The 13,252-nt window shown below is 50.0% G+C and overlaps 2 protein-coding genes across 2 annotated transcripts; one reads left to right on the forward strand and one right to left on the reverse strand.

Moving 5' to 3' along the window:
- The first annotated feature begins 8,179 nt into the window (after positions 1 to 8,179).
- On the forward strand, positions 8,180 to 8,815 carry LOC135611550 (transcription factor FAMA-like). Its single transcript, XM_065107190.1, has 2 exons — positions 8,180 to 8,665; positions 8,729 to 8,815. The coding sequence occupies exons 1-2, from the start codon at positions 8,180 to 8,182 to the stop codon at positions 8,813 to 8,815; spliced, it is 573 nt and encodes a 190-aa protein (XP_064963262.1).
- Positions 8,816 to 10,411: 1,596 nt separating this feature from the next.
- On the reverse strand, positions 10,412 to 12,242 carry LOC103974089 (transcription factor FAMA). The gene is made up of 4 exons (XM_018822195.2): positions 11,957 to 12,242; positions 11,232 to 11,867; positions 10,703 to 11,143; positions 10,412 to 10,639 (listed from the first exon to the last, which is right to left on the reverse strand). The coding sequence occupies exons 1-4, from the start codon at positions 11,966 to 11,968 to the stop codon at positions 10,553 to 10,555; spliced, it is 1,176 nt and encodes a 391-aa protein (XP_018677740.2). The 5' UTR covers positions 11,969 to 12,242; the 3' UTR covers positions 10,412 to 10,552.
- Positions 12,243 to 13,252: the final 1,010 nt, after the last annotated feature.

The following is a 13,252-nucleotide window of genomic DNA, read 5'->3' on the forward strand; positions in this document are numbered from 1 at the left end:
GGGTATTTATAGGCCCCAACCCAGTTCAAATTTGGAGCTCAAAACTGTCAATTCCCGGAATTTCGGGATCAAGCGGTTGCACCTCCTGACTGGGGCGGTTGCACCGCTTGGCAGAGCTCGAAGACTGAGCCTATGGGCGGTGCCACCTCTGTCAGGGGCGGTTGCACCTCTCTGCCAGAGCTCGAAGACTGAGCTCAGGCGGTTGCACCTCCTGACTGGGGCGGTTGCACCGCCTGGCAGAGCTCGAAGACTGAGCTCAGGCGGTGCCACCTCCTGTCAGGAGAGTTTGCACCACCCAGTCTCGCTTGGAGACTGAGCCCAGGCAGTGCCACCTCCTGGCTGGGGTGGTTGCACTGCCCAGTCTCGCTAGGAGACTTAGCCCAGGCGGTGCCACCTCCTGGCTTGGGCAGTTGCACCTCCCACAGCAACCAGGGTCCGAATGGGTTGATCCATTCGGCCCAAATTGGGTTTTTCAGGGGCCCAATTGCCCCAAGATTAAGCTAATGAGATCACCTCCCATTTCTAACTTAATCATCATGCTAACTACGATAAATCCTAAGACAATTTCTACAGCTTGCTCCGGTGCGTCAATCGCTTCTTCCGGCGAACTTCCGTCGATCATCCGATGAACCCTCGGTGATGCTCCTGCGGACTTCCGGCGAACTCCTGGACTTGCGACGATTCACTTGGCGAGTTTTGACGAGCTTCTTTGGCAAGTTTATGGACTTCTCGGATTTGTTCCCGCAGAACCTCCGACGACTGTCCGAACTTCCGTCGAACTCTCGAACTCCCAACGTAATCATTGTCTTGACTCTGGCGCAACTCCTGCTGCATGTCTTTCTTCCATTGTAGTTAATCCTGCACACTCAAAACAAAAACTTCGATCGAGACAATTAATCCTAAGCAATTAACAAAGTTGTCCGGCATGTCATTGGTCACTTGACGCTTCGTATGATTCTTCGGTTCATCGTCCTTTCCTGTAGCCTATTGCCCAATCGGTCAGATGATTCCGCAAGTCCGATATCCTTGGCACAATACCCGCTCTTCTTGGCCCGATGCCCGAGTCCACGACCCGAAGCCTTCTGTCGATACGTCGACCGATCCACCGGTCTGACATCCAATCTTCTGACATGTTCCTCCGGCACAACATGATGTTCCTGCTTTAATTGTCTCATCCTGATCAAAGCATCCTGCGTCACTCAAAACGCAGATTAAATCATAAACATATATTAAGTAGTTTCATCATCAAAATACGAGATTCAACAAATAGTATCCTTGACGAAGGATTTTGTAGGCCAAGGTCCGAGCAGGAATATGCTCCCCGCAGATCCCCTCATGGACCTCAGCGAGGACTGCCTTCGCTTCGTCAGGCTCGGGGCTTTGAGAAGGATCGCTTGTAGAGTCGTCTGTTAACCTCGGAATACCATGCTTGCGTTCGGCGAATGCGGCGCGCCGCGGCTTCGTTGTCGGGAAGAATCCCATTGCGTTTGAAGAGCAACATCTCTCGTACCCACGTGGCGCGCGCTTCGGCCGGAGCTAAAACCGAAACTGTGATGGCACGGGATGTGAGATCTTTAACCTCGGAGCGGTTTCCGTGGTCTGGCCCTGAAGCCATCTTCGCCAACTCGTCGGCTCGTTCATTTTGGCTCCTTGGCACCCTGGATAACGCGAAGCGGGAGAAGTTGGAGGCTAGGCTTTTTACCTCTGCCAGGTACTTTGCCATGGCGGGTTCCCTGGCTTCGTACCCACCGCTAAGTTGCTCGGCGACGAGCTACAAGTCAGTGAAGACGTGGATGGCGTCCACCTGCATTTCAAGGGCCAGCTTGAGTCCTGCCATGAACGCCTCGTATTCGGCTTCATTGTTGGTTGCCCGGAACCCGAAGCAGAAGGAGTATTCGAACGAGCATCCGTCGGGGGCCGAGAGTACCAACCCCGCGCCGGCGCTGTTGGAGGTAGCCGAGCCGTCCACGTGCAGGTCCCACGCCTCCTCTGACTACTCGGGGCTTCCATTCCCGTCTTCAGCCAGTTCCACGATGAAGTCGGCCACGGACTGGGCTTTGATAGCAGTCCTTGGAACGTAACGTATGTCGAACTCTCTGAGTTCTACCGACCACTTGAGGAGCCGTCCTGCGACATCAAACTTAGACAAAACATGCCGGAGTGGCTGGTCAGTGATTACCTTAATCGGGTGAGCTTGGAAGTAAGGACGTAGTTTTCGAGATGCTAGCACGAGTGCCAGAGCGAGCTTTTCGAGTGGCGGATACTGCTCCTCGGGTCCGTTCAGGACATGGCTGACGTAGTAGACCGGTAGTTGTTCCCCGGAAACCTCTTTGGTTAGGACGGAGCTGACCGCGTGCTGGGAGGCGGCCATGTAAATGCAGAGCTTTTCCCCGAGAGTGATCAAAGCAAGGCGAGGAAGGTTGGCCAGGTGCCGCTTGACTTGTCCAAAAGCCGCTTCACACTGCACCATCCATCGGAAGTCCTTGGAGTTTTTTAACGCCCGAAAGAAGGGGAGGCAACGATCACCGGACCCAGATAGAAACCGGGATAAGGCAGCAAGCCGTCCGTTTAGTCGCTGCAAGTCCTTGACTATTCGAGGGGCCTGCATGTTGATGACTGTCTGAACCTTTTCCGGATTCACGTCGATTCCTCTTTCATGCACGATGAACCCGAGGAACCTTCCTGAACTGACGCCAAAAGCACACTTTGTCGGGTTTAACCGCAGGCCATACTTCCGAAGTGTGGAGAATGTTTCGGCCAAGTCGGCCAGGTGGTCTGTCGCCATGCGACTTTTGACGATCATGTTGTCGACATAGACTTCGACGTTCTGTCCGATTTGAGCAGCGAACATTTTGTTCACGGCCCTCTGGTAGGTGGCGCCTGCGTTCTTGAGTCCAAATGACATGATTTTGTATAAATACAACCCCAGATCGATGATGAAAGTTGTGTGTTCTTCGTCTTCAGGTGCCATTCTGATCTGGTTGTAGCCGGAGAAGGAATCCATGAACGACAGGCGGGCGTGCCCGGCTGTCGCGTCGACCAGCTGATCGATTCTCAGGAGGGGATAGCAGTCTTTCGGGCATGCCCGATTGAGACTCGTATAGTCAACGCACATCCTCCATTTCCCATTAGATTTTTTCACCAGCACTACATTAGATAGCCATCGCGGGTACTTGATTTCCTCGATGAAGCCGGCAGCTAACAGGCGCTCCACCTCTTCACGGACGGCAAGCTGCCTATCAGGGGCTTGTCGTCGTGGTTTCTGTTTTACCGGCCGGGCGTAAGGTGATATATTCAGGTGATGCTGGGCGGTCTCAAGGTCGACGCCGGTCATGTCGGATGGCGACCAAGCGAAGACATCAACGTTCTCCTGTAAGAAATCGACGAGCTGCTCTCGCTCTTGCCCGGGGAGTCCCGACCCGACCTGGACCGTCCGATCCGGGTGATCCACCATCAATGGCACATCGCAAATGGGCGCCATCGTCTCTGGTTGTGGTGTCAGCCGCTTCTCTTCTCTCGGGTCCTCCAGAGGCTAGCCGGTCCTCGCCCTTTTGTTCAGCGAGACCGCCGTCAAGTAGCATCGTCTGGACTCTCGGGGGCTTCCACAAACTTCCCCTGTCCCGGCGGGGGTAGGAAACTTCACCGTTTGATGATAGGTGGAGACTACAGCTCTGATTTTGTTGATGGTGGGGCGGCCGAGGATGGCGTTGTAGGCGGTAGGAAGATCTACCACCAAGAAGGTGGACATCACTGTCTTTGTTCGGGGCGGCGCTCCCAAGGTGAGGGGCAAGGTAACAGTCCCCAATGGCGAGATAGAATCGCCGGTGAACCCCGTGATCGCCGAGCAGATTGGTTTTAGGGATTCTTTGGTTAGCCCCAACTTCTGTAAGGCGTCCAGATAGAGCACGTCGACTTAGCTCCCGGTGTCAATCATGATTCTCCTCACCTGGGCGTTAGCGATCCAGGCCATTATCACAAGTGCGTCGTCGTGCTCCGGTGTCTGGACGTCCTCGGGAGGGAATGCGACCTTGGGTTCGGGACCACGTTGGGGAGCGTCGATCCTGGCGGAACGGGCGTATGCCTTTCTCCCTGACATACTGGTTCCCCCAACCGCCGGTCCTCCGACGATGACATCGATGTGGTGCTCCACGGCGCCCTCCGGGAGAGGCGAGGGCTCCCCGTTATGTCGGACGTACCGATTGAGGTGCCCCCCGCGGACGAGCTCCTGGATCTGCCGCTTCAGTTCGCGGCAGTCTTCTGTGTCGTGCCCGTTTTGCCTGTGAAAGTGGCAACGCTTGGACTGGTCGGCGAGCTCTCACGGGTTTTTCATCGGAACAGGAGCTCTGAGTAACCCTCTCTCCTTTATCTGGAGAAATATCTCCGTTCGAGATGCACCTAGGGAGGGGCATAGGAGGCCTCGAAGCGGGTAGGTCGGATTGGTCCAGCCTACGCCTAGTTGCGACAGGCTACTGCCCGCGAGCTGGCTCCGGTCTAACCCTCGTGTGCTTTTCCTACTTTCCGGCCAACCAAGTCTTAGCCGCGATGAACTGGTTCGCCCGTTGAAGCATCTGTTGGGAAATCATGGGGGCGACATCATATGCGCAGCGGAAGAACAAGAAAACAAAATCCACGATTCCCAAAAAAATGTTCGTCGTCGTGCGAAGATTGGTGCGCAAAAATCTGCGAAACATGAAACTGCATATAGAGTAGATTGTGTTACCTAGGGAGATCGTATATCCCTGTTTCCTTGCAGATCCTTAGGAGAGGGTAAAGGAGGTCAAGCGTCCTCCTCTCTAGCGATGATCCACACAGCAGGGTTGCGACGACGCTCCAAAAAAACTCCAGGCCTGATCTGAGGTGGAGAGGAAGAGGAGAATAGGAAAGGCAAGCAAAGGCTCTAGCCTATGAGGCTCTGAATCCCTCATATTTATAGAGGTCCCCTGTCAAACCCTAAAGGGTCCTCCCCTAGTGGGTATTGGATCTGCATCCAATAAGACAAGGGCTCCGTCGGATATCTCATATCCGAACCTCTACTCATCGCAATGCCTACCATATGTGTGTGACCCTCTAGGCCCAATATCGAGCTGGCCGTGAGTCATACCTGATAGAACTCCTTCTAACTCAGTGAATTATTATCTCTGTAATAATTCACTTGACTCATCGACTACGGAAGTACTAGGCCACTACGCCGTAGTCCCCAGACGATACAGGGGAATCCAATCCATTTGACTTGTCTGTCCTCAGTTACCGTGTACCTATAGTCCATCATCCATCTAATATCCCAGAGACCGTATATTGAGCATGGTGCTGTCAAACCCATACGGTTTCTACTCGAGTCTCGCTCTAATCGGATTCTCCCGGAGAACTCTTTCTCTCTCAACCCGAATGACCCTGGCCAGGGATTTGTCTGAGCAAGAACACATGGGATATTCCTCTCATGACGCCGAGAGTGGATGATCCTCTATCGATACTCAATAGCCCTCGTAAGGTCGACTACCACTCCCAATGACCAGCTGTACTAGATCTGGGACAGCCAAACCTATAAGTCTGGTATCAAAGAGTGGAGCACTCATACAGGACATCCTTGGTGTCTCAAGTCTAAGGACCAGATATACCACTAGGACTACGGAATCGCTGTCTGACAATAAGGCATCATCAACCATCCAGCATTCCGTAAGCGAATCAATCAGTGAACTCATTCTCCCATGAGCACCTGTACTGTATCCCTAGTGTCCCTACACGAGCAGCTATGAGACCAACTGCATCCATCATATGGACGGGTATACAACACACCAGTCTATCCGGTTATCACGATGTCCCTCTCGAGTAACCTATGACTGGGATTATTTAGGATATGTGTTTAAAGGTGAATCGATCTCATTATCGTGATCTCATCACGATCCGATTCCCATTACACAAATCCAAGGACATCACAATATATATATGCACATATGCAATAGTTATAAAGTGATATACACCAAAATAAGCAAAAAGATTCTGTATCAAGTCACATGTGCCATCACTCATGTGATTGGCTTGCTGGGCACCTATGACTAGCAGCATCTCAGGTACCGCGGAGGGGGGTCTCTCAACGAGAGACCAGAAGAATCGGGAAGGTCGTAGTCCCGTCATGAATGCCTGCATCAATAGAGAGGGGTGAGTGTCGGATAATCCCCGGATCTGCATGGCAAAACGGTTCACAAAGTGGGAGACGGACTCGTCCTCCCTCTGGTGTAGCGAGAAGCAAGGCAACGGATGGTTTCGGCCGTGCGCTGGCCAAGAAGTTGAGCTCGAAGTCTCTAGCGAGCTGGTCGAATGAGGCGACGGTCCCGGTTCTCAGGCCGCCGTACCACGTGCGGGCTGGTCCCCTTAGTGTTGTGGGGAACGCCCTGCACATCAGAGCGTCAGAAGTTCCGTACAGTGCCATTTGGGTGCAGAAGGCAGCTAGCTACATGGTCTGCTGGGTAGGTGGAGCCATCGTATGTGTCGAGAGAGGGGAGAAGAAAGTTCTGTGGGACCGTCTGATCCCGTATTCGGGGATGAATGGGGATCCCTGATGTATGTCCTCCCCAAGCTCTCCTCTTGACCTGCGGACCTCCTTCTGTACCTCGTCAAGGCGTTGACTGACGAGGAGCAACTGGGCTCGCAGGGAGTCTGTCGAGGCCGAAGGAAAGGCCTCGGGTTAGGCGTGGCCTCTCCGGTCCGCCGTCACTCGATCCGTGAGTGGAGACGATGGGACCCAAGGCGAAGTGGGGAGCTCCAGGGGCTGCGCCTGAGCCTGAGGAGGCGGCTCCTGCTGTCGCACCGGTTCGACAGCCGACGGGTGCAGCGTTCCGGAGACGAGTGGAATGATGGACTGTATCATACCGGTTAGAACTTGGACTTGATGGGTGAGGTTGAGAAAGACCTCGGACGAGACAGGCGATGGTTCGGTGGAGGGGGCGTCGGGTGGTAGAAAACCCTGGTCGTTGAAGATTCGCTAATAGCGCTCTGAAGTTGCGACGGGGTGTTCGCTACGGAGACTCGTCCGCGGGGGATGTTCCCCTGAAGCCCCGACCGGATGCGCCTCCTCGACTGTGGGTTCGGCCGAGTTGGCCTGGCGATCCCTCGACATCGGCCCTCCTTCTAGCGCCATTATGTTGGTCTAAACTTTTTAGCCGTGGCCTCGGGGCCGACGTGGCTTGGTTCGGGTCCGGATGACGGGTCGCCGATTCCTTCGGGACGGAGTTCCTTGCTAACACGCCCGGAGAGAAGCGCCTCACCTTCGTCCCTGCACACAGGTCGGGTCGGGATGCTCGACCCAACCCCTCTGATGATTAAGTTAGTGATGTGGAGTGGAGTTTTAGATGAAGAAGTGTTTTTGTGTGTCTAATTCTTTCTCCCATTTTCTGATGAACGAGAGGGTATTTATAGGGAAGCTCGGTGTTACCTGATGTGCCTGCTTGCAGGGGGCAGGATCGTACCTGATGACGTCTGACATCGCTATTGGCGTAGCGTGCGGAGTCGAGCCTGAGCGATCGTTAATGGGCCTCGGTTGGCGCTACGACCCGTGTCAGTCACGCGGTGTCAGCCCGACGGGGGCGCGGGGCGTTAGCGGATGTCACGCAAGTCTTGTCGTAATTATTACCCTTATCAATTATATATATTTTTATAATTTGAATATGGTTTATTTGTTCTTAAATTGAGTGTATATATATATATATATATATATATATATATATATATAATGTTAATTTGTGCCATCTTGTTGGGCTGAACGAATTACATAATAAATATTTTAAAATTTGAAATAAAAATTATAGACAACTTATTTTTCATCTTTGCCAATGAAGAATGACAACAACAAGGTTTTGGGGTCTTATTTTACAACTCTTTTTAACTCTTGAAGGGTTTAATAGGACAAACATTGTTAGGTGGGATGAATAACTAGAAGCCTGCTTTATAACTTTAGGGATCCTCATGATATATCTAAATCTTCTGATAAATCACCTAAAGAGATGGCATATATCTGTAGGTTCAGAATTCTTAGATGTTTTTACTATCTTTAAAATGATGAACCATTTACCACTTTTTCAGAATTCCAACAACTGATACTAATGAATCATATCAATTTACATTTGATGGAGAGATAGGAAGATCTCTGACCCTCAAAACCTTAATATCGGGGAGGCGGAGAGCCATGGCGGTGGAACGCAACCGGAGCAGGCAGATGAACGAGCATCTCCGCGTGCTCACGTCTCTCATTGCCGGAGGAGCCATTCGGTCCGTGAGGGAGTTGCAGCAACTCCTGCAATGCTTGGAGTCCCAAAAGAGACGAAGGCTCTTCGGCGGTGGTGAAGCTCCAAGATCGGCGATGGACGCCCCTCCGCTGCCCAACCAGCAGCCATTCTATCCACCCCTCCCCTTCCCCGACGCCGACCAAGTCAAGCTCCTCGACATCGACCCAGGCGGCGGCCTCCGCGAGGAGACGGCGGAGAACAAGTCCTGCCTCGCCGACATCGAGGTCAGGCTTCTGGGCTGCGACGCCATAATCAAGATCCTCTCTCGTCGCCGGCCAGGGCAGCTCATCACGACCATCGCCGCTCTCGAGGACCTACAGTTCGCCATTCTCCACACCAACATCAGCACCACCGAGCCAACCGTCTTCTACTCCTTCAACGCCAAGGTAAACACGATCGGTTCTTCTCTCTTCCTCCTCTTCCACTCGAGCTCACATCTCCCATGACAGACTGCAAGCGAGACCAGATGCATTGCGGAGGACATCGCAAACTCGGTCCAACAGATCCTAAGCTTCATCGACGCCAACACAGTATGATAAACAGATTCATGGCAAGATGAAGAGCGAGAAAAGAGATCAGATACATAGGAAGAAATTGTAGCAATTGTTAGTATTCTACAGATGTTGTTGGCATATGTACGAAAACCAAGTTACATTATACAACAAAGAAGCATCCATGCACGCATGCATGCGTTTGCGTTGGTCATGGAGCAGTCGGTGTCCGGCCACCAGAACAGCCATTGTTTCCGCAACATCTTGTCAGGGTGACGGCTCGGAGGTAGACAGAGACCATAGGTGGACTTTGGAGGTCAAACATGGGTTGACTTGCCAGGGACGGCTTTGTTGGTATTATGCTGGCCAGATCACGTCAGAGCATGGCCTGACACAGGACTTGGTCCCGCACATGATTCGCTGGTAAGCGTGCCAATCTTCGAGATCGAGTTTCCCTCTCTCTCTCTCTCTCTCCCTCTCTCTCTCTCTCTCTCTCTCTATATATATATATATATATATATATAGTGAGGGATTGTTAAAGATATTAATTGAAAAATACTGAAAATACCATTCTACCCTTACGACTTTATTACCGTCATCGCACCCTCGTTGCGTGTTGTGCCACGTGGCGAGAAGCGGTGTTTCGTTGCATGCTTCTCGACGGGGCCCAAGTGAGTAACCATTGTTGCTACGTGGGCATCACTCGTGTTGCCATGTGGCTGGCTCTTGTTGGCTCCAAAACCGTTTCTAAAGCCCTTTTCTAAACCTCTTACACGTCGTTCACTGCGCTCCTCAGTTTTCGGGTAGACATTCCACGATCCGCACACGGTGGTATAAAAACAAAAAAATAAAAATACTATTGACAAGCCCGAAAACTACAAAGGAGTACAGTGAACGATGTGCAAAAGGCAGAGAAAAGGGCTTTAATTAGGGTTTTGGAGGCAACACGAGGTTGCCATATGATGGCATAAATGAGTATAATAAAAACACATGAATAAATAATATATTTATTTTTTTAAAAAAAATATTTATAGTATAATTTGATTGGGATAAAAATAAAAAATTAATATATAGATAGCTTTACGATTTATGAAATACTTTACTGGTGATTTTTAATTTTTTTAAAGTGGAAATATAATGTTTGTTCATATCAATACAAAATAAAATAATTAATTTATATTATCATACACACACAGACACTACACGTTGTCAGTCCTTAAGGAGCGGGCACCATTACAGCAAACCACTCGTGAGCCCAATCAGACTGGACATGAATCAACGAAGCTTCCTGTAGCATACTGTGACCATATGCTCTTGCTGATATACTCATACGTGGGATCAACATTTACATCAATCAAGTCAATCATCAAACGCAATTCTCATGTATGTGGAAGACAAACTCGATCTCCGAGATCGGTACGCTTAGCAGCGAATCATATATAGGACCAAGTCTTGTCTCAGGCAATGCTCTGACTTGATCTGGCCACCCTAATACCAACAAAGCCATCCCTGGCAAGTCAACCCATGTTTGACCTCCAAAGTCCACCCATGGTCTGTCTCCCTCAAAACCCACACCCTGACAAGATGTTCCGGAAACAATGGCTGTTCTAGTGGCCGGACAACGACTGCCCATTACCGACATAAACACATGCATGCAGAAATGGATGCATTCTTCTTTATTGTATAATGTAACTTGGTTTACGTACACATGCCAACAACGTCTGTACGATACAAACAATCACTACAATTTCTTTTCTCGCTCTTCTGCCTTGAATCTATTTATCATACTGTGTTGGCGTCGATGAAGCTTAGGATCTGTTGGACCGAGTTTGCGATGTCCTCCGCAGTGCATCTGGTCTCGCTTGCAATCTGTCATGGGAGATGTGAGCGCGCGTGGTAGAGGAGGAAGAGAGATGAACCGAGCTTGTTTACCTTGACGTTGAAGGAGTAGAGGACGGTTTGCTCGATGGTGGTGATATTGGTGTGGAGAATGGCGAACTGTAGGTCCTCGAGAGCGGCGATGGTCTTGATGAGCTGCCCTGGCCGGCGACGAGAGAGGATCTTGATCATGGCGTCGAAGCCCAGAAGCCTGACCTCGATGTCGGCGAGGCAGGACTTGTTCTCCGCCGTCTCCTCGCGGAGGCCGCCGCCGCTGGGGTCGATGTCGAGGAGCTTGACTTGGTCGGCGTTGGGGAAGGGGAGGGGTGGATAGAATGGCTGCTGGTTGGGCAGCGGAGGGGCGTCCATCGCTGGTCTTGGAGCTTCACCACCGCCGAAGAGCCTTCGTCTTTTCTGGGACTCCAAACATTGCAGGAGTTGCTCCAACTCCCTCACGAACTCGATGGCTCCTCCGATGATGGATGCTTGATCTCCCTGGACGACACCAAACGGACAGAAACTGTAGTATGTGCTACCGCTATCTGCTACGGGAGTGAGGAAGACGAGTAGGAGGCGTTCGTACCCTTTGAACGTATGAGCCGGGCATGAGAGACCTGAGCACGCGGAGATGGTCGTTCATCTGCCTCCTCCGGTTTCGTTCCACCGCGATGTGCGTCATCCTTTGGCTCTCCACTTCTTCGCTGGTCTTCAACGCCCTCGGCCTCTTCCGCCGGTTCTTGGCCTCCACGACACCTGCTGCTGCCTTCTCAGTTTCGCCGACAAGGTGGAGGTGTTGCACCGACGAGGCGTTCTCCGAGGACCGGGCCTTCTTTTCTCCGTCCTCCTCCGCCACCATCCCGGCCTTGTTCTCCAAGCTCGTTCCGCCAAACCTGTCTTCCCCGGCGCCGACGACCAGCGGAGGCGGAAGAAGCGGCAGATGCCCGGGGGAGGCCGAGGCCATCAAAGCGTCGTCGTGCAGCTTGTCTCCCAGCAGCTGGAACTTGAGGAAGTAGTTCTCCTCCTCGGACGCTCTGGATTGGTGAAGTGCGAGCTTGGGCCCCAACTCCGCGAACTGCATGACGTCCGCGAAGCTGAGCTTGTCGAGGGAGATCTGAGTCTGGGGAGCGGGATTGCTCAGCATATAGTTCACCATCTCGATGCTGTTCTCCGAGCTCTCCTGCGGGGCTGCGGTCGTCGCAAAGCCGGCTGGATTGTTCGCCTGCAGCAATCAAAGTGAGGCCCGAAGAGAAACAAACAAGCAAAGATAAAAAGGAGATCAGTGTGCGTATGTATGGTGGGCTCGTCTACCTCTTTATCCATTATATATGACGACGACGATGATGATGATGATAGGAGTGAGCTGACTTCTATCAGGCCTGGCTGGTGCACATGGACAAAGGATATCAGTACAGGAGACCACAGCAGGTGGCTAGGAGTTAAAGAAATGTTTTATTTACTGAAGGAAGCCATGCATGAGCTGAGGAGGAAGAAGAAGACAAGATTTGTGGGGGAGTGGGAGGTGGAGCCACTGAGAGCAGGAAGAGAACGAAGGAGGAGTATCTGGAGTTATAGGGCTCACGTAAGTGAGTTGGAGAGGTGAAGGAGGAGCCTTGTGGTGCATGCATTGATTGTAGCCAAGATGAAGTCCACCTCTTTGCGCCTCTGTTTATTTATGCAGTTCACATGTTGCAGGCTCTCTTCCACCCCTTTTTACCTGCCACTTATCTTCTGGATTGTGAAGTTTGAGGTCAGTCCAGATACACATGGACTGGATTAGTCATTGCCACCGCTGGAACTGCTTGATATTATTCATTCGTTCACTCATTATTTATTATTTATTATTTTTGTAAAGAGAAGTGAATATGACAGGATTTAAGGATGGATATTAAGTACTATCAATGATCAAAATATTTATCAGTTAAATCATTCAATATTTATTAATATATCATTTAAAATTTTATTAATATATCTTGATAAATGAGTTTTATATAGCACCCTCCTCCATATATAATGTTTCTAGGTATTGTTGTTTATTATTATTATTATTACTACTTCTCAGTTAAAAATCTAGTAGAAATTATTCATGTGTATGAGATGCATATAGATGAATTAAAAGCGCAATCTCATATTACTATACTAAAGATTGAATGAGTCGCGATCTCATATATAAGGTTTGATACATGACTTAGAATATTAAGTCTTTCAGTTGAATTGATATCTGATTTGATATATATTAACAACAATAAGTTTAACTAAGATTTATCGATATTTAATTTCTAACATGGTATCCGAGTCACACATGATGAATCTCTCGTAGAAATATAGATAAAGTTTGAATTTTTAAAAGTAAGTGGAAGAAAATTAATTGACTGAAACAAAATGAATCACACATGAATTCTTAAAAATAAGTGAAAGACAATCAACTCACATGAGTAGAAAATATATTAAGAATATTATATTAAATTAACATTTGACTTAATATATATTATTCTTATCCGATTCGACTCATACTTATTGTTATTTGATATCTCACAAGTCCAAAACTATTTTGGTTCAACAAAAAGACAAAGAAAAGATAATAATTTTGATATATATACATATATA

This window comes from Musa acuminata, chromosome BXJ1-2 (genome assembly GCF_036884655.1).
Source record: "Musa acuminata AAA Group cultivar baxijiao chromosome BXJ1-2, Cavendish_Baxijiao_AAA, whole genome shotgun sequence".
Classification (NCBI taxonomy): domain Eukaryota; kingdom Viridiplantae; phylum Streptophyta; class Magnoliopsida; order Zingiberales; family Musaceae; genus Musa; species Musa acuminata.